Raw genomic sequence first — 20,760 nt, forward strand, 5'->3', positions numbered from 1 at the left:
ATGTGCTGTTGGTCAAAAAAGTCCAAATATCTTGTCTTCATTTATTTCCCCATGTCCTCCAGTTGTTTATGCTGTGGACTTGCCTTGAGGCTTTGTGAGTCCCCTCATGGCTGCCATCATGCTTTCTTTTGGTTGAGGAGGACCCATTATTTTCCCTTGTTGAAAAAATCCTCCCTAATTCAACAAGACTTACTGTTTTAGGCTGCCTTGAGCACAGTCCCAGAAACCTATCAGTACCTCCAAAAGACACTTACCTTGAAGATGAGATGGGCTCCAAACCCAAATGTTGTAGCCTACTAGGTCTCACTGTGAAAAATCCAGTCTCTCATGCCCCAATTTTTCACCTGGAAGGATTAGAACAAACAAACTCAAAGAGCTCAGCATATGATACAGGCAGAGCTCAATCCAAAAGAAGTTCACCAGAGATCCAGAAAGCAACCAAAGAGGTAGCAAACCAAAATAGCTCTGTGAGGACCTTCACATGCATTTAGGCACCAACCCCAGAATCTTCAGCAATGGTCTTGGGATCCCATCCTCATTGCCAAATGACAAAACTAAAACAATTTAATAACAAGTTTGATGTCCTTTATTTAAGGGAAAACATTCCATGGATTGGCAGAGCACAGTGCCTCACAAATAGTGGAGAACTCTTCCTGAGGGATTTGATGGAAAAATGAGTTTTATAGAGTAATGGAAGAGGCAACTAGAAAATAGCTTGATTGGCTAGAAGGTTGGGGATTTCCCTATGAGGTCAGCAGGTCCTATTTTTTAGGATAAGGTAAGCTAGCTAAAGCTGAGTTGGAAGATTGTGATGGTGTATGTGAGGTTTCCTTGACAGGTGTTTCCTGTAAGTGCAAGCTGACTTAGGTTTAGATTTTGTGACATGGGCCAGGCCACTGGCAGTGGGGCTTCCACTTGATATACAAGTTAACTTTACCAGTTTCTAACGATATTTTTGAAGTATTGATGTCAGATCATTGGAGTCTTGTCACTGGTCAAGAAATTCACCTAAAAATCAGATAAGGGCTGGAAGTAGATTGGGGTAGGGGCATTGAATGAGGCCAGTAATAAAAACCTGTGGCTGATGGGCTGAGGATTTCTGAAGATTATGGGTATGAGAAGAGATTTTACAGTGTTATTTCCTTGAGTCTTACAGCTTGTTTCCTGTGAGGGCATTTGGGAAAGAGGCCCCAGGAAGGGGCCCCAAGAAGAGCATTTTATGTTCTGGGGATGTTGAGGGTGAACAAACGGTGATGAGGATGATGACAGAAAGCAGGAAAAGGAAACAAGCCTTCATTGGATACGCATGATGCACCAGGCACTTTGCTAGTACTCGAATTTTCTTTTCTTTTCCAAAAACCTTGAGTGCAGTGATTCTCAACCAGGGGCAATTTTGCCTTTGAGAGAGCATTTGTCGATGTCTAGACATTTTTATTTTCACGAGTAGGGGTGCCACTGGCATCTAGGGTGGGACCAGAGATGCTCCTAATCATTCTACAATGTACAGGATAGTTCTTCACAATGAGAACTATTTGGCCCAAAATGTCAAAAATACTGAGGCTGAGAAATCCTGCTTGAAGGGTAGGCATGATTACCTTCATTTTTATAGACAAGCAATCTGAGCTGGTGTTCAAAACTAGACTTATATAGCTCCAAGGCCCAAGCTCCTTCGCCATGGTGATAGGAACAGTGACGGAACTGAAGATGGTAAAGATAAAGAACCAGGGCACAGGTTGGTGTTCTGTTGAAGGAACAAACAAAAGAATGAAGGCCAGGGGTGCCTGGGTGGCTCAGTCAGTTGGGCAACCAACTCTTGATTTTGGCTCAGGTCATGATCTCAGGGTTGTGAGATGAAGTCCCATGCCTGGCTTTGCGTTCGGTGCGGAGTCTTCTTGTATCCCTCTCCTCTGCCTTTCCCCTTCCCCCTGCAAGTGCACATACATGAGTGTGTGCTCTCTCTCAAATAAATAAATAAATAAATCTTAAAAAAAAAAAAAGAATGAATGCCAGAGGGGAATAAGAGAATGAGTGTAACCACCCTAGTGCCACCCTGACACACATCCTTGTTCTTGCTCCACAATCTAGGAGTAAGTCAGAGATCATGATAACAAAGGAAATCGAATGATGGTGGGTGACCTCAAGACCACCATCATCAGTTTCAGGAGCATCTGGGCCTCCAAATGGAGCTAGAAGTCAGAGAAGACTGGCTGTACATTCTGCTCCGTTGCCTTTTCTAAAGAGAGAGGAACAGATAGGAGGTTCTGAGCTGGATTTGGGTGACCATTCCCCTCTTACTCCCAGAGGTTGAGCCTAGCTGTGTCCCAAAAGAAGAGGAAGACGTTGTTTCCCAGTTTCTAAAATTTCTGTGAATTTGGAATTGGGCTAAGCCAGACCCATTCTGGGAAGCTCTGAATCTTCTGGGAGGGAACAGTTGAGAGGAAAAAGGGTGAAGGGGAGGAGCCTATGATAAAACAACATTTCTTTTCACTTCCTCTTTTGGACTTCAGAATTTGTCTGTCCTCTCGGGTGGAATCTGTCAAGTCTCAAGAGAAGTCTCTGCCTGCCACACTGGTGCTGCTGGAGCCAACGTGAGCCAGCAAGTGATGCGGATCCCCTCGTTCCTCCCCATCCCTGCTGCTGGTAGTGACTGGGCTGATTGCGTGCCCTGCCATCCTTTGGGTGACATGCTGCTGTGGACAGCTCTGCTATTCTTGGGTGAGTCGGTGTCCTCATGAAGGACAGAGGCAGGTACACTTTCCTAACTCAGCTGCTGCTTCCCCGGGTCAGGCTGAGCTTTGGTAAGGATGAGGGGTAGCATGGGAAGCATTCAAGAAAATGAGGAGGGTGAAGCAGGCTGATGAAGATCAAACTCTGACGATCTTACTGGTCTTGGCAAATGATAAAATTGGCAGAGTTTTTGTTTTAATTTTTAGTGTCTTTTGCCCAATATCACAGGGCAGCCAGGTCCCTGATGTTCTGCCACCACCTACATCTGAACCTGCTCTAAGGAAAGTCTAGTGACTTAGTGGCCAGGGTGTTTTTCTTCCTTAAAAATTTGTGTTTCACAGGGACCAAATCTTAGGTGGAAGGGCTAATGCTGTCTTAGATTAGGGGTGGGGAAGAAGCAATAGGATACTTGGTGGAGGGGCAGTAGACATTCTCTGTCAGGCAGCAGAAGCTTATTCTGTTTATGTGTTAGATTTCCCTGGGAAGAAGCAAAGAGGGTCTGGGTTATCCAGGGAACAGGGTTTCAGAGAACACACAACCTGGGCAATTCTGGAATCGTCAACTGTAGGACCGGAGAAATCACCCATGCTTCCTTGTACACACACATGGGGATAGGTCCTGGTTGTGATCAGGGAGAAAATCAGGGTCCTAGGCTAAGATGGAGGGGCAGGGACTGATGGTGCCAGGTGGGAGGAAGTCTAGGGAGGCCAGCTAGGGGAGCCCTATTGGTAAGATTGTCTCTCCAAGCTCAATTCCTAGAGTTTCCACCCTCAAAAAAACCTTAGGATAGCCCCAGAGGAAGACATGTAGCCACTCTGGAGTTAGGTGTTATGACTGATAATAAAATCTGGTCATCTCTGGGAGTCCTAGGCCCTCAATGTTGAATGATACCGGGATAGGAAGCAGAGGTGAGGAAGAGAGAGTATTCCTTCATGAGCAGGATAAAATGGACTGAAGTAGAATAACATGTGAAAGGAGCATTAGACGATCTCATTTTTCACGTGAGGAAGCTCAGGCCTGGAGAGATGAGATGCTTCTCCATCTCTGCTGTTGGTGCTGCCAATGTACCAGTCACCCGGGCAAGACTTCTGGGCAAGACTTGATCTTTTCTTCCATTTGTCCTTTTGCTAAGTCACCAAGGATTTGCTCCATTTTCCCCATTCTTATTTGGACCACCATATTTAGGTCTTCATCCCTCAATAACCCAGCTTTGACAACAGCCTCTGACCCCATCTCGACTGCTCCTGTCTCCTCTCCTCTGAATCTGTGCTGCACACCGAGGCCATAATATCTTCAAGTGCAGCTGAGTCACTGCACTTCAGAAATGCCTCCAGGACTGCTCCATTACCTACTAACTAAGGCCCCCATTCCACCCTCTTCACCACATTCCCATTGCCCCCAAGTGGATCTTCCTCTACAGCCAGGCAATGTGGACACTGCATTTCCTGCTTTCTACAGATTCCACAAACTGCCTTGTTTAAACATTAAATAAATGCATGAACAGGCCCTGTTCTAGGACTTGGAGATTTACCAATGAACAAGACAGACAGCCTTCCTGACCTAAAGCATAAGGTCTTTGTCTCCCTTACAATGACTCTATTGAGTGTGTATTCATGACCATTTGTTGAGTGTGGAATGAATAAATGGCTAATGACTTCTCTCCATTCTTCTCATTTCTTTCTTATTTCTCCTCTTCCCCTCCTCTTAGGTTCTACTTCTTTATTTGCTCCCCTACTGCACTGTCCCTCTTGCCAATCCAACACTCTGGTTTTTAGCTATCACTTCTATGTCAACAGCTTCCAAACCTGTCTTTCTTGCTTATGTCAGCTACAATTTCGTGTTTCCACCTGCTGGTTGGACACCTCCACATTGATAATGCCAGTTCAGAAACAAAACATATTCAAACTCAACTTATCATCTTTCCATTGCAAATGTACTCCTCTTCCTAACATTTATATTTGTGTGAGCACAAGTAACATTTTCCCTAGCCATCCACTTACTTTATTCCCACTCTCATCAAGTGCCAGCTTCCCCCAGTTTTGTCTCTTAAATTTCTCTCATGTGGGGGCGCCAGGATGGCTCAGTCGGTTAAGCTCAGGTCATGATCCTGGAGTCCTGGGATCAAGTCAGGCTCCCTGCTCAGTGAGGAGTCTGCTTCTCCCTCTCCCTCTGCCCCCCACCCAGCTCGAGTTCTCTCTCTCTCTCTCTCTCACTCTTTCTCTCTCAAACAAATAAATAAAATCTTTAAAAAAATTTCTCTCGTGTGCATATCTTCTTCACTTCCTATTATCAATACAACTGTGGCCCCTCTTATCTCGCACCTAGACTCATTCAATAAGTGATTTCCAGAGCACTGGCAAATAAAATTGTTATGGCTACTGCCCTCTTAGATCTTCTGGGAGATCTAAACAACAAATAAACAGACACACAGGCATAAATACAAATTAGAAAGGGCCATAAAGATATAAACAGGATACTGTGATAAGAATAGCCTTTGTGGGGAAGAAGAGAGAATGATAAACAGGATGATATGAAAAGCATTTTCTGAGGAGGTGACACTTGAGCTGGGACTTTGAGCTCCGCAAGGATCTAGCTGTTTGAAGAGATAAAGGAAACAGGTCTAGAGGAGGGATCCGCATACACAAAAGCCCCAAGTGTGAAGAACTTAAAGAGGGCTCATGTTATGGGAGCTCCATGAGTAGGGGAAGATGGGCTTGAGATGAGGCAGGAGAGGTGAGCAGGGCCCTTGTCCTGTCCTGTGTGGCCTCGTAAAGATGTACTTTTATTTCAAGATCAAAGGAAGGGTGCCTGGGTGGCTCAGTTGGTTAAGCGACTGCCTTCGGCTCAGGTCATGATCCTGGAGTCCTGGGATCAAGTCTTGCATCAGGCTCCCTGTTCAGCAGGGAGTCTGCTTCTCCCTCTGACCCTCCCCCCTCTCATGTGCTCTCTCTCTCTCTCTCATTCTCTCTCTCAAATAAATAAAATTAAAAAAAAAAAGAGCAAAGGAAGGTCCTTGAAGGCTTCTAAGACGGGGAGTGATATTATTGGACCTGATATTAAAAAAACAAAAACAAAAAACTCTAGCTTTTCTGTGGAAAGTGGATGGTGGGGGACAAAGGAATGAGGAGAGGAGTTAGGAGGCGGAGAAAGCTGGTGGTGACTTAAACTAGCATGGCAGCCATAAGCATGGAGCAAAGTGGATGGACTCAAGGCCTGAGTCGGAAGCAGAATCAACAAGATTCACTGAGGTGAAGGGGGACGGGGCTTGGGAGAGAGGGGAATAAAGGTGACTTATAGCTTTCAGGCACAAGTAACTGGGGATATGGTGAAGATGTGCACTTACCTGGGAAAGAATAAGAGAGGAAAGTTGTAGTGGATTGGTGAAGGCTGAGTCCAAATTGTGGAGAATGAAACAGTGAATGGAAGGAGTAGAAATGAGCATAGCCCATGTAGAAAAAAAATTGAGAAATCTGGTTATGGGGGCCCCTGGGTGGCTCAGTGGTTAAGCATTTGCCCTTGGCTCAGGTCATGATCCCAGGGTCTTGGGATCGAGCCCAGCATTGGGCTCCCTGCTTGGTGGGAAACCTGCTTCTCCCTCTCCCACTCCCCCTGCTTGTGTTCCCTCTCTGGCTGTGTCTCTCTGTCAAATAAATAAATAAAATCTTAAAAAAAGAAAGAAATCGCCTATGAAAGGGAGCAGAGAAATAATTTTGGAATTATATATGGGATCAAGTGAGAAGATTTTTTTTTTTTTTTGAACGAAAGATCTTGGAATATGCTTCTTTTGATGGGAAAGGTCCAGCTGAGAAGGAGGAATTGGTGATGCATAAGAGGATGGAAATAACAGAGACAGGGAAGGGCAAAGGAGTTAAGGGGATTTGCATGGAAGGGATCTTTTTTTTCTTGGAAGTGATTCTTGTAATGATGAATCATCAAATCTAAACTCTGGGCTGATCTTTGCTTTCTCTCTTACAGCTCCAGTCGCTGGGACACCTGGTAAGTACTCCACCCACATCCTCTCCCTCCCCCAGCTACGCTCTTCCTGTGCTCCCAGCACCCCGAGCACCCGGAGGTGCCCTGAATGCACCAGCAACCCAGTAGCTAGGTGGGGCCAGGAAGGAGATGCCCCGCCCTCTCTCCTTTCTCTTTCCCCTCCTCCCGGGGAAGCCGAGGATAGGCCTTCCTGGCGCACAGGTGCTTAACCCTTCTGGTTCTATCAGGATGAGAAATCACAGATATTGTCACAGAAAATAACTCATCCTCTCTCTCAGTAAAATCAAAAGCCCAGACATTTTTAGTCTCAGCTGCACGCAAAATCCCATCATGTGCTTAGGTTATCTCCCTGTGTTGGTAAATCCCCCACTTTGCATGTATCTGAGGGCTTCAGGGCCTGTTTCCCTGTTCAGAACTAGGAGGAGAGATCACTGACTGCAGCTTGGTGAAGTAAATTCTGCCGGGGACTTCTTTCTCTATACCAATCAGCTCCCCGCCTCCCAGGGCTCCCGGGGGAGGGGGGGCGGGGGGGCGGCTCTCCCTGGGGCACTGAAGCCAGGGCTCCCTAGACTGGCCCTCCAGCCTTTCTCTTTCTTTATCCTTCTGAGGCCACAGAGACTCCTCTGTACTTGGCTGTGAGGCTAGGTCTATTCTAAGGGACCAAGATTGACATCAGGTCAGAACAGAAACCTGATGTCTAACTCATGCTGGATACCTCCACCAGATGCCTTCATCCGGCTCTGGAGAGAGTTTATCCATTAGTATCCAAAATGCCTCAGTTTACAGGGGAACAAAATGAATTCTAGAAAGTTATGTATGTGGTGTGTGTGTGTGTGTGAGAGAGAGAGAGAGAGAGAGAAAGAAAGAAAGAAAGAAAGAAAGAAAGAAAGAAAGAAAGAAAGAAAGGAAAGAAAGAAAGAAAGAAAGAAAGAAAGAAAGAGGAAGGAAGGAAGGAAGGAAGGAAAGGAGAGGAAGGAAAGAAAGGAAGGAAGGGAAGGAAGAAAAAAGGAAAGAAAGAACTGTTTCAGATGACCCCTGGTGAGGTATACATATATTTCTAGTGTTTGCTTTGCCCCTTCTCCCTGTCTCTTACCTTGCCATCTCTTCCTGAGGAACCATCAAGCTCCCTGAGCAGACCTGGCTTCCTGGAGGCCCCTGTGGTAGGACACATGAGTAAGAGGAATTACCTACAGTTACATAAGAGTTCTGGGCCGGGTTCCACTCTTGATGTCCTCAGAAGGACCAGAGGTGCTTTACTATCTGAAATTCGGGGGCCTGCTTAGGCTCTTGGGGTCCCCTTTCCTCCTGCTTCCTCTTCTCTCTGCCCCTCAGCAGGTCTCCCGAAGGCTGTGCTGGACCTCCAGCCCCCGTGGGTCAATGTGCTCCAGGAGGATCCCGTGACCCTGAAGTGCCAGGGGGCCCACACCGCTGTGGCCCATGTCACCCAGTGGTTCCATAATGGGAGCTCCATCCCAACCCTGGTCCAGTCCAGTTACAGTTTTAAGGCCAGACAACAGGACAGCGGGGAGTACAGGTGCCAGACGGACCAGACCAGCCTCAGTGACCCTGTGCATCTGGACGTGACTTCCGGTCAGTGGAGGAAGGGGCTGGGGAGGGTCTGGGAGGACAAGGAAAGATGAAATCTGCTTACATGGCAGAGGTTTTTAGGGAAGGGAGGTAGCCTGTTTCCTGGGAATCAGTGCTGTGAGTTGTTGGAAGCTGTTTTCATCCACTCGCTTCCCTTTTCACCTGCCCCCTTTGCTTGGTGTGTGTGTGGTGGACCGTCTTAAGAAATTCCTCAGAATAGGTTGTTTTGCCTCAATCCTGATGGAGCAAGAAGGTTACAAGGCTACAAACAAGCACGTAGGGTATGAGAGAAGCAGAAAGAAATTCTGACTACATAAAAACCCATTTTTGTAGCCATCACAAAGCATAGACAGACCACAACTGAGTCTTCGGCCTGGACCCCACTAGCCGTGTGAACATGGTGATTTGTCTGCGCTTGGATTTGATTCCTTGTCTGCTCGTGGGGGTATTAATGCCTCCCTCCCCAGGTCCTGGTGGGAATCAGCATTTCCCTGCCCCCTTGCTCTCCATGCAACTTGACCTGGAAGTTGTCTTGATCTTTTTTTTTTTTTAATTAGAGAGAGAGGGAGGGAGGGGCAGAGGGAGAGAGAGAATCTCAAGCAGGCTCCACACCCAGCACAGAGCCCTACATGGGGCTCGATCTCACAACCCTGAGGTCATGACCTGAGCTGAAACTAAGAGTTGGATGCTTAACCGACTGAGCCACCCAGGCATCCCCTGAAAGTTGTGTTTTAACTATATTTGCATTTCCAGCCCCTGACAAGGGCAGGGCTTAATAAATGTTTGCTAAACAGATGAATGATTTTACAAAGCTTCTGGCAAAAAGTAGTTTCTCCATAAAGAAGAGCCACCCTGAGACTATGATGAATATTGTCACTGTTACTCTTCATGTAGTCCCTTTCCCTCCCCGGATGCCTAAATTTTCCTCAAAAGCACACAGCGGGCCTGTCGCCCCCACTCTCTTCGCACAACAGGAAGTGACAGGCCGGAGGGAAGCTCCTGAGGCCTGACATCGGTGTCCCTGCCCCTGCAGGAAGGCAAGGAGGGGAGGGCATCCCCCCCCACCGAGCCTGAGTGTGTCCCTGTGTCGCCACTGGGGTGTGGAGGAGCTGTGGGTGTTTATTGATTCTCTACAAGGCTTCCAGGAGATTGCAGGGGCGTTTCGCTCCCAGATGGATGGGAAGGCCCTTTGATTACTTGAAGAACATCTTATGAGTGCCACAAACAGGAAGCTGGCTCCTGCTCTCCAGATCTGCACCAAGATAAATGTCCTCAAGGAGAGCTAAGGTGGCCCCCTTGCACAGACCAGCCGAAGGCAGACACTCCTCATTATCCAGGTTATAACCTGGTGCCAGCAGAGACTCTTCGGGGAAGAAAAGCTATTCCAGCCATGTAGGTCTTCTGTGGTGGGGATTACCTCGACAGGGAAGAGAAGGGCAGGAATTGCTTGCTGGGGCTACATGGCAACTTGGGCATTTTCTCTGGGTTCTACTTTATTTTTTCAAAGCTTTACAATTCTCAGCATTCCCACCTGCCCTAATCCAATCTCATGAGAGAGGCAGTCTAGGGAACCAGGACGGCTCAGCCTCATCCCGGAGTGCAGTGTCCAGCCAGGGTCTCGGTTCTCCAAGAGGAGGAATATGCAGTACGGTAAGGCAAGGAAATGGGTGGAAGCTAGATGTGCCTCCCCAACAAGAGAGGTGGGGTTTTCTAGCTTGTGGCACCCGAGTAGCAAAACCTGGTGCCACCCTCTGGCCCTGGATTTCCCGCTGTAGCCGTGGCTGAATTTTCTCTGTGTTGTAATTGGTGCTGAGCATCTCCTCCTGCATCCGTGGTCACGTCACCAGCCAGTGCAGAGACTTGGTTGGCCTCATCCTGGTTGGCTGCCGGGGGTGCTTGCTGGGAACATGTGTGGCTGATTTATTTATTTGAGAGAGAGAGAGAGCATGAGTCAGGGATGGGGGCAGAGGGAGAGGAGAAGCAGGCCCCCCGCTGAGCAGGGAGCTGCACGGGGTCTCGATCCCAGGACCCCGAGATCATGACCTCAGCCGAAGGCAGATGCTTCACCGACTGTGCCACCCGGGTTCCCCCTTCTAATTCTGCTGTTGTCTTCTACCCTGCCTCTCTTTCCAATTCCAGCTCTGCTCCGTCCTCCAGCTTTAGGGAAAAGGAGCACGTGGGCTGAGGTCAGGAGTACAAATGTCTACCTTAGGCTTTATTCCCTATACAACAAAGATGCTAAATATTTTTTCTTCCTCAGTAAAAGGATGAACATTGGGAGGGAAAAAGGACACAGCAGGCTAATGACCCGCCTTCAGACCAAGGTGACGCTGTTGCTGTCAGACCAAGACCTTGAGGAAGTAAAACTCCACATTTACCAACATACATCCAATAAGCTAATACTTCTTGGACGTCCATGACTTCCTACTCTCCCAAAAGACATGTCTCTGCTGTGTCCCCTCACATGTCATCTCCTAGGTCAGACTGGATCTCTCCCCTCCCTCTCCCAAGGAAGGGACGGCACCATGGGCTCTCTTGTATCCTTTCTGTCCTGTTGGGCAGGACAGAGCTTCAGCTGCCTTCTCCCAGGGCAGGAAAGAGAAGACAAGCCTGTCCTGAACACCTACTATGTGCCAGGAACTGCTGTAGATGCATGGTATTGTTAGGTCCATTTCCACAGAGGCAGAATCCAAGGCCCAGAAGAGGCCCAAGACTACAGAGCTCCCAAATGACGGAGCCAGCATTAGAGACCAGGGCCATTGGATTCCAGGCTTAAGCTCCTCCCTCCACATACCGTGTCCCACCGGAAAGGACGGTCTCAGAGTTGGGTCAAGACCTCCTGGGTCCTAGGGTCCCTTTGTGTCTTTCAGACTGGTTGCTGCTCCAGACCCCTCGCTGGGGGTTCCAGGAGGGGGAGCCCATCGTGCTGAGGTGCCACAGCTGGAAGAACAGGAGTCTGTACAAGATCACGTTCTTCCAGGACGGGAAGTCCAAGCAGTTTTCTTCTCTGAATGCCACATTCTTCATCCCGGAAGCAAACCTCAGCCACAGTGGCAACTACCACTGCACGGGAATGATAGGGCAGATGCTGCGCTTCTCACAGCCTGTGGCCATCACTGTCCAAGGTGGGAACTCTGCCAAGATGGAGGGAGGATGATGACTAGGGGATGGGCAGTTATGGCTAAGGTCCTATGGGCCTCCTTGGAGCTGAGAAATGCCAGAGGGCAAACCCTTGGGCACTGAGGCGAAGCGGGGAGGAATGGGGGCCGTGAGAAATATTGGCTGTGGGCAGCAGGAGGGGCTAGAGCTTGGGGCCCTCCGCTTCAGGTCACAGGGGAAAGGCTGTGTGCCCTTTGAAATGCAGGCCCCGTCAGTCCTGAGGACAGTGATGGAGCAGAGCTCCCGCACTGGGGCAGGGGTTCCTTAAGCTCCCGGACGTTCCCAAGAGCTGAGGTTTTCTCACTTCTTCTTAGTTCTCATGTTATGCCCGTTCACTCCCCAAGCAAGGCATGACGGGTCCCTGACAGTTCAAGGCCTTGTGGGATCCAGTCGCGGTGCCTCCAGTTAGGGGAGGCTTCGGGTCCCCTTCCTTCTCTCCCCGAGCTCGGCCCCCACACACTCAATAGTGTGCCTTTATCGGATGAGCGGAGACACCTGTGAGGGGGGAGGCACGAGTCCAGCCGCAGTGCGGTCCGCGCAGGTGAGGTTGGGGGAGGACCTGGACAAGGGACAAGGGACAAGGGACCCGGACACAGAGCAGCTCCCGGGGAGCAGCACTGGGGTAGAGCGTGGGAGGTGGGAGGCTACTGCCTGTCCTGAGGTCTGTCTCCCCCAGGGTCCAGCTGGAGCGACTCCTCCGTGGTGATGACAGTTGGGGCTGTGGTTGCCGGAACCGCTGCGGTGGCCATCCTCGCCGCTGCCGTGGCCTGGTTCCGCCTCAGGCAAAAGCAAACTTCAGGTTCGTGGCTTCTCTGGGTTTCTCTTGCTGTCAGTTCCTACTTGGCCAAGGCCCTAACCCCGACCATCGCCAGGACCCTCCTCTTTGGGCCAAGAGAATCCTTACAGTTCAGAGGTAGCCCCATATTTTATTCATCCATTCATTCATTCATTCATTCATTTTTAAAAGATTTTATTTATTCACGAGAGACAGAGAGAGAGGCAGGCTCCCCACAGAGCAGGGAGCCCGGGATCACGACCGGAGCCGAAGGCAGACGCTTAACCGACTGAGCCGCCCAGGCACCGCCTTCATTCATTTACTCAACAAGGCTTGGAAAATCTTGCTTATGGGTGGAGCCCTGTGCTAGGCACTGTGGATGATGAGGAGTCCAGTCCCTGCTCTCAAGGAGCTCACGGTGCCGTGGGGAAGACAGAAGGACCAGTCAATCATTAGAATTAGGTGGGATGAAAGCCATGGTAGAGTCGCAAAGGCTGTGATGGGGGGAGCGGGGGACGCGGGCCCACGAGATGCAGCGTGGGGCGAGTGGTTAGAGACGCTTTCACAGGAGGCAGTGGTGTAGCTAGTGACCAAAGCACGCGTGGGGGGCCGGCCGCACGGTTTAACTCTCAGCTCCACAGCGCACCAGCTGTGTGACTTGGGGGAGTTCTTCAGTGTCTCTGTGCCTATATTTCTTCATCTGGAAAATGAGGACACTGATAGAACCTACCTCGCAGGATTGGGTGAGGATGAATGGGGCTGAGCGCTCATCCCAGGGCGGAGTACTTAGCACGTGAGAGAGAGCCGTTCTCATGAGGGGTAGAGGTCAGCCAGGCAGAGGGGGCTGGAAGAGCATTACAGGCGTGGGGGCCAAGGCATGGAAAGGAGGAACACTGTGGCTGGGCTGGGACAGGCGCTGGGGGAGGCGCGAGGAGGGGGCAGTAAGGGGTGCGAAGCGTTGAAACCATAAACTGCAAGGCACAGGGAGGAGGGAGGAGGGATGAGGCGGGACAGACAAATGGGTAAGGGCCACGTCATGCAGACCACAGAGGCCACATTAGAGAAGGAAACTGTGCTCCAGAGTGGGTGGCCAGACTACGGGAAGGAAGTCACCATAAGTGCTCATTCACTGCCCCCCACCTTGCCCCCGCGCCTAGCGCGGTTTGCCAGGCCGGGAGACGGTGTCCCTAAACGTCTGTTCACAGACGGGCGCCCTGAAGAACTTCGACTCTCGGAAAGCAGCTCCTTCCCCTTAGCACTATCCTGAAGGAGCTGAGAGAGGAGGCGAGGTGCCCTAGAAATCTAGTAAGCAAATTGTCACAGTTCGTCGCACTGGAGAGCTAGCTTGCTGGAGAAAAAGTCTAAAGACACCAGAGAAAGAAGAGGAAAGAAGACTGCCAAACACTGAGAAGGAGAAGGGACTACTCCTCATACCTCACGAGGCACTTTGGTACACAGCTAGGCCCTCAGTTACTGCCGATAAGTAAATACGGAGATGCACAGAGATTCTGAGAGGGAGGAAAAGGAGCTTTTTAAAAGGCAGAGCAAGCCTGAGAAAGATGCAGCCGAGTGGCCTTTCTGACAGCCCCAGGGGTTCCCATGGTTAACTCAGTGGCCCTTTTACAGGCTGGGCAGGCCCGGGGCAGGAGAGCCGGGGAATGGGGAGGAGGGGAGGCATCTCTGGGGGGACGGGTCTCTGTTGGTTCTAACCCAATCCTGCCCCTGGTCCTCGCCTGAGGACTCAGGCCCCACCCTATAGCCCTACTAACCTCCTCTGTGCCCCTCATAGCTCCCCTAGGAAACCCCAAGCACAGGGAAATGGGAGAGACCCTCCCTGAGGAACCAGGTGAGTGCAGCTCCCTGTTTTGGGGGCTCAAAGTGGATTGGAGCCTGCAGGAAGTGGCTTGCGTGAGTTCAGCTGGGAGCACAGCAGAGGGCGGGGGCGGTGGGAGGAGGGCAGGGGCTCAAATCGCTTGGTTGGTTCCGAGACTAACTCCTGGGCCTAAAGAGGACCTCACTGGGGATGAGGGGAAGAGGACCACCTGCTGCAGATAGAGAGGGGAGGGCTGTGTCTGAATTGGAGCCAGGAATGCTGGGAGCCTTTGCAGCGCAGGACATCAGAGACATTTGGGTCCTTCTGTGGGGTTTGGCAGAGCTGACACAGGACAGAGGCCAGGAGTGGTTAGACTGAGACACACGGGATTAAGAAAAGAGAGGGAGACCTAGGGAATGATCCCTGGACATGCTGAGGACTCTGTCTCGGGGAGTGATGGGGGAGGGGTGGGGCATTACGAGGACATCCGGGCTGGAGAAGGTTCTAGGGGACTGGGTGCATTAGTGGGCTTCACTGCTGGGCGAAGCTTGGCTCTGATGCCTGCGTGTGTAAGTTTCTTAAACACGGGCCTGGCCCCAGCTTTGTCACCAGTAGCCAGTGCAACCTTGCACGTTCCCTACCGTGGGGTGCAGTCACCTCCCTGAGGAAATGAGTGGATTGGCCTGATGACCTCAAAGCCCTTCCGGGTCTGACATTCTGGGAGCCAGTGACTGTCCAACCCTTGGCCCAGGTGGGAGCAGGAGTGTCCCAGGCGACCTCCTGACTGGCTAAGCCAGAGCACGAGGGAACCTGGAACTTTCTCGAGGGGCTCCTGGACAACAGAATCAGAGGAAAAAGAGGCCCTTGAGGACTCTGCGTCAGGTGGCTGGAGTGTGACTCAGAGCGGAACCAACAGATTCGAGAGCTTGAGCAAAATGGCACTTGTCCCGCTGTGCTTTGAGCAAGGCCCTTGTGTTCTTGGCCACGTCAAGCGGGGATGCGGGCCTGAGCCTGCACCAGGCCAGACCAGATCTAGAAAAAAGCCCAAACACAACTGGAACAGCCCCTTGGAGGTCTGGCTCTGTCTACCCCCTGGCACAAATACATTTCACAATCACTTATGTCACCGCTAGGCACAGGGGCTCACGGTTTCCCATCAGCGAGCATTGTTGAGAAATGCATTAGAAGGAGAATTCAGGAGGTGGTTTGTTCTAGAATCTGGAGCATGGCAAACAGAGACTCTCTGTGTGCAGGGGTGAGTGGAGACACTAGATGCATTGTCTCACCCCCCCCCCACCCCCCCACCCCCCCGCCTGAGGAATGCTGCTTTGCAGTTAGTGAGACTACTTTTCACACTGGCAAAGTGAGTTTATTGGCAAAAAACCTGCGGGAATTTGGTGTGTTTTAGCTAGGGAAAGTACTGGCTTGTTGGCTTGCTTCCCTCTTTCCCTCCCTCGCTTTCACTGTTGCTCTTTCTTACCTTTTAATGTCATGGAGCATTCTTCAAGGTGACCCCGAGGATGCGCTGTATCTGGCCAGTGCTGAAACGGCCCCCAGTCTTCTTTCCCTGAAGACCGTGCTTGGCAAAAATCTGGACTTGACTTCCCTGTGATACTGAACATCCCCACATCTCTTCCCCAGTATCTCCGATCCCTAAAGCTGGCTGGTTGGCTTCTAGAAAAAGTCAGCAATTCTCTGAAAAGCATGCAGCACAGATGAGGGCCTCCCTCTGCCCGTGTGGCCCGGAGGGGAGGCTGGGTTGGGGCGGTGAATGGAGCTCTGGGCCTACAGGGCCTTGTTTCATGTCTGGTTCAGGCCTTAGTTCTGCAGCCTCCGTGGCAGCGTGGTGGACCCTCTTCTACTGCCACGCCCTGGCTGATCTTAAAGTCTTTTAAGATTTTATTTATTTATTTAAGAAAGAGCGAGCATGAGTGGGGGCTGGGGGTGGGGGCAGAGGGAGAAGGAGAAGCAGACTCAGGGCTCGATTCCAGGACCCTGGGATCATGACCTGAGTGGAAGGCAGACGCTTAACTGACTGAGCCACCCTGGGCGCCCCTGATCTCTGTTCTTTCTGCCCACAGCCAATGTCACTGATACTGAAGAGGCTGCCAAAATTGAGGTGAGTCACCCCAGCCATCTCCTCCTTCCCCCTCCTCCTCTGTTGCCTTCATTCATGTGCTCCCTTCTGCATTCTCTAGGCCGAGAATACCATCACCTACTCACTTCTCTTGCATCCGGAGGAAGAGGCAGAGGCCTCCGATTACCAGAACCACATTTAGTCTCCGTTGTCTTGCCTGTGACCCAGGGAAGAGAATCAGAGAGGCCAGGACGCCTGACCTGAGTTCCCCTTAGGGAGGACAAGAGGATGCCGCAGTTCCAAAGAAGAAGAAGGATGCTTTCAGAGTCATCTACGTGAATCCTGAACCTCCCTGTCCTAAAAGTCACAGACAATGTGGTCCCAGATGACTGACTGTCCTGGTTCCTTCTGTGTCTCTCAGCACTTCTCGCCATTAAGACTCTTCTGCATACATCCACATGGCAGATAAAAATTACTTTTATTAAGAGATCGTAGCAACATGGGAAATGCTTATGTTATAGGTTACCTAAGAAAATTATGTAGGTATATATGATTTCAGGAATGTCAAAACAGACTAACATTTGCCAACATACTAAAAGTGATGTTTCAGGGTGATGGGATTATTGGTGATTTTCATCTTCTTTCTTCATTTTTCTACATAGACCATATATTACTTTTATAATAAAATACTAGAAAAAAAAGACTGTATTGGTTGGAGTGTGGACTGACTTGTTTCTTTTCAAGGATAAAAATCTTGGAAAGGTCGAAATGGGTAGGAGGTGGAGGAGAGGGAAGATTTGGCGTGTAGGGTGAGTGTCCTCTTCTTAAAACTGAATACTCTTCTTTAAAAATGGTCTTCTGGTTTCCATGTCTCCTTCCTTTTCCTCCCATGGCAAAGAAAACAATCACTTTGTTTTGCAACACCAGTTCTCAGGAAGCCAAGCTTTGGATGAGTCCTCATGGAGATTGCTGACTCTTCCTGCCCCTGCTATTCTCCTGTATTTACCAGAAGGATGTGGCCTTCTCAGGAAAGCCATCCTGGCATGTTAAAAACATGACTGACAGTTTCTCTGGGGGTTTGGTGGGCACCCTTGGGAGAGGCTTTGTTTTCCTGGGGCTCTCTCACGGCTTCATTGTACAGCATTCTTACATTCAGGATTTAGCCACTTCCTTTCTTGTATAGTTTTCATGGCTTTCTATGATAGTCACATTTTATTTTATTTTATTTTTTTGAGAGAGCAAGAGTGTGTGTGCATGTGAGTCGGGTAGGGGAGGGATGGAGGGAGAGGGAGAGAGACTCTTAGGCAGGCTCCATGCCCAGCGCGGAGCCTGATGCAGGGATTGATCTCAGGACCCTGAGATCATCATCTGAGCCAAAATGGAGTCGGATGCTCAACAGACTGAGTCACCCAGGTGGCTCATCCACCCCTATGATACATTGTATAGTCCCACAGTTAGATTTCATACTCACCTATTGTTATAATAAGGAAGGTGTAATGTGATTACTAGGTTATTGAGGGCTTACTTTATGCCAAACTATGTGCTTTAGAATTAGAGAGTTTCAGAGCATCAGCCTTCCATATTTCTTCTTTTGTGATTTTCCTATTCACAAATTCTTGCCCATTTTTATAGTAATAATGTATATCTATTTATAAATTACATGGTAGCAACTTATTTCCAAAAGGAAATAAAAATTTCTATGTAAATCATTTTACTACACTAATATTCTTTTTATAAAATTAAAATACAGATAAGCAAAAGAGATAATTAAGATCACCTATAAGCCTATAAACCACAATCGATGTTAACATAAAGGGTGCCAGTCTATGTTCCTTTCAGTAGCAATAGGTGCATGTATTTTAAAAATTGGGTCACATCATATTTTTACATGTTCATAAACACATATAGGCGGAAATTCATGCTCACTGTAAGCATGTAGCTCAAACACTACAGAAATACAAAGAAGTAAAAGTGAATGTTCCCTTTCACTGCACCCGGTCTTGTTCCTCTTTCTATGGGTAACTGCTGTTGAACATTTGGTGTGGATTTGGTTCTGGACTTTTTGGTATGCATCTAACACTTATTTATGTTTTTTTAAAGACCATAAGTGGGACTATACTTTACATATGTTTATGCAGTTGTTCTTTTGATTAGCAATATATTATGGAGCTCTTTCTATGGACCTGGTTTTCTTTTTAAGGATTACATAGTATCCCATAGTACAAATACTATACCATATTTTATTTAACCAGCACTTTAAGAGTTACCAATTGGTCAGTGTTGTACACATGCTGCAATAAATAACTTTTTTGGGTGCTATCTTTGACAGCACATGTGACTATTTCTGAAGAATAAATTCCTAAAGCCGAATCATTGGCTTAAAGGATACTCTCATATTGTCTCTAAAAAGCAGCTTACAGGGCGCCTGGGTGGCTCAGTTGGTTGAGCGACTGCCTTCGGCTCAGGTCATGATCCTGGAGTCCCGGGATCGAGTCCCGCATCGGGCTCCCTGCTTGGCGGGGAGTCTGCTTCTCCCTCTGACCCTCCTCCCTCTCATGTACTCTCTCTCTCTAATTCTCGCTCTCTCAAATAAATAAATAAATCTTTTAAAAAAAAAGATTAAGAGATGTATTTTGGGGGCGCCTGGGTGACTCTGTAGAGTATGTGACTCTTGATCTCGGGGTTGTAAATTCGAGCCCCACGTTGGGTGTAGAGATGACTTAAAAATGAAATCTTAAAGGGCGCCTGGGTGGCTCAGTTGGTTAAGCGACTGCCTTCGGCTCAGGTCATGATCCTGGAGTCCCGGGATCGAGTCCCGCGTCGGGCTCCCTGCTCAGCGGGGAGTCTGCTTCTCTCTCTGACCCTTCCCCCTCTCATGCTCTCTCTCTCTCTCTCATTCTCTCTCTCAAATAAATAAATAAAATCTTAAAAAAAAATAAAAAATAAAAATAAAAAATAAAAAGCAGCTTACATGTCCTCCCAAAGTATATTAGAGTGCCCATTTCCTGACACCCTTGTCAATGTTGGGCACTTTACATTTTTAATTTTTGCCAATCTGATTAGAATGGACTCTGTTACTGTTCCCTACCCAGCATGAGTTTCCCCTGGTTTTAGTAACAAAGACTGCTTTGCTTTGGCAAAACAGCTTTACTGCCCCTCTCAGTCCATGTGGGTAGGTGGGCAGACTTCGAACCTGATTCCAGAGGACAGCGTGCACCCAAGCTGGTCAAGCAGGTGCTGATTCCCTAGAATGTAAGTCTGGAACAGATTAGACCGTGACTGAAGGCGGTGAAGTTCATCCCAAATGACACTGCCTGGATGAGACCAACTTCCTACATCCTTAAATCCGCCCTGTTTCTTATAGTTTCTAATGTCTGTCAGCTTCCTCTTATAGTAGATAATTTAAGTTGATAGATTCCTCCTCTAATATCCTATGGGATTGATACCTTTTTTGGGATAGATCTTTGACAAACTTTTGTGTCCTGTCATTATTGGTCTCATCAGGCTTTTCTTTCTTTCTTTTTTTTTTTTAAAGATTTTATTTATTTATTTGACAGAGAGAGACACAGTGAGAGCAGGATCACAAGCAGGGGGAGAGGGAGAGGGAGAAACAGGCTTCCCGCGGAGCAGGGAGCCCGATGCGGGGCTCGATCCCAGGACCTTGGGATCATGACCTGAGCCGAAGGCAGACGCTTAACGACTGAGCCACCCAGGCGCCCCTCATCAGGCTTTTCTATCTCTTTTGGAATCAAGTTTGAAAAATCATCCATTTTACTGGAATGTAGCTGTACACTACATTTTTTCCTATTTTTTGGTAATCATTTATGTGTCTGTACTTACATTCCCCCCTCTCATACCTAGCTTTTGGGCTTTCTTCTATCAGTTAGATTATTTCAGCTGGAAATAACAGGAAAGCATGATTCAAATTGGCTTAAACAATAAGGAAATGTATTATCTCATATAACAAAAAGTCCAGAGACAGGATGTCTCCAGTACATCAAGACTCTGGGTCCAGTTTTCTGCAACTCTCTGGGCACTGCCCTTGGGCTAGCGGCAAGATGATTATAGCAGTTCTGAGCATCATACCCAAAAATCTAGAGAAAGAAAGGGACTAACTACATCTTCTATGTGTCTCTTTCTTAAGAGTGTTGAACCTTTCTCCAGAAATCTTGCCATATCATATTGGTCAGGACTAAGAAACATGCCCATTCCTAAATCGATCACTAGAAAGGGGAATCACCCACCACAACCTACCTAGCTTAATCATTCTGAGAGCAACCAACTTGAGCACTTTATCTGTTTATCTTAATCAAACTTGCCAAAGGTTTGTCTGTTTTATTAGTCCTGTCACAGATTTTGTTTTATTGATCAGGTCTTTACCTTCTGTTTCCTAATGCATTGTTTCTTCTACTTTATTTAGATTTACTGCATTACTCATTTATTTCTAAACTGTTTATAAACAAATTCACAAAGGCTATAACTTTTCCTCTTTTTGTTATTTTGGCTACATGCATTGGATTTTGATATGTCTTCCTGTCATTGTTACTTGTTTCTAAATAATCTATAACTTTAGTTTTACTTTCTTCTTTTTTTAGATTCTATTTATTTATTTATTTATTTATTTATTTA

General features: G+C 48.4%; 1 protein-coding gene across 2 annotated transcripts; it reads left to right on the forward strand.

Moving 5' to 3' along the window:
- Positions 1 to 2,511: 2,511 nt before the first annotated feature.
- On the forward strand, positions 2,512 to 16,864 carry FCGR2B (Fc gamma receptor IIb). 2 transcript variants are annotated; one of them, XM_045876780.3, is made up of 7 exons: positions 2,512 to 2,715; positions 6,703 to 6,723; positions 8,053 to 8,310; positions 11,178 to 11,432; positions 12,143 to 12,265; positions 16,136 to 16,173; positions 16,253 to 16,864. In XM_045876780.3, the coding sequence occupies exons 1-7, from the start codon at positions 2,604 to 2,606 to the stop codon at positions 16,331 to 16,333; spliced, it is 888 nt and encodes a 295-aa protein (XP_045732736.1). In that variant the 5' UTR covers positions 2,512 to 2,603; the 3' UTR covers positions 16,334 to 16,864. The 2 variants fall into 2 exon arrangements, with proteins under 2 accessions (XP_045732736.1, XP_045732737.1); XM_045876781.3 differs by having other exon boundaries at positions 8,056 to 8,310; positions 16,253 to 16,862.
- The last annotated feature ends 3,896 nt before the right edge of the window (positions 16,865 to 20,760 follow it).

This window comes from Mirounga angustirostris, unplaced genomic scaffold (genome assembly GCF_029215605.1).
Source record: "Mirounga angustirostris isolate CCGP_5_RB_7025 unplaced genomic scaffold, mMirAng1.0.hap1 SCAF_6, whole genome shotgun sequence".
Taxonomy (NCBI): domain Eukaryota; kingdom Metazoa; phylum Chordata; class Mammalia; order Carnivora; family Phocidae; genus Mirounga; species Mirounga angustirostris.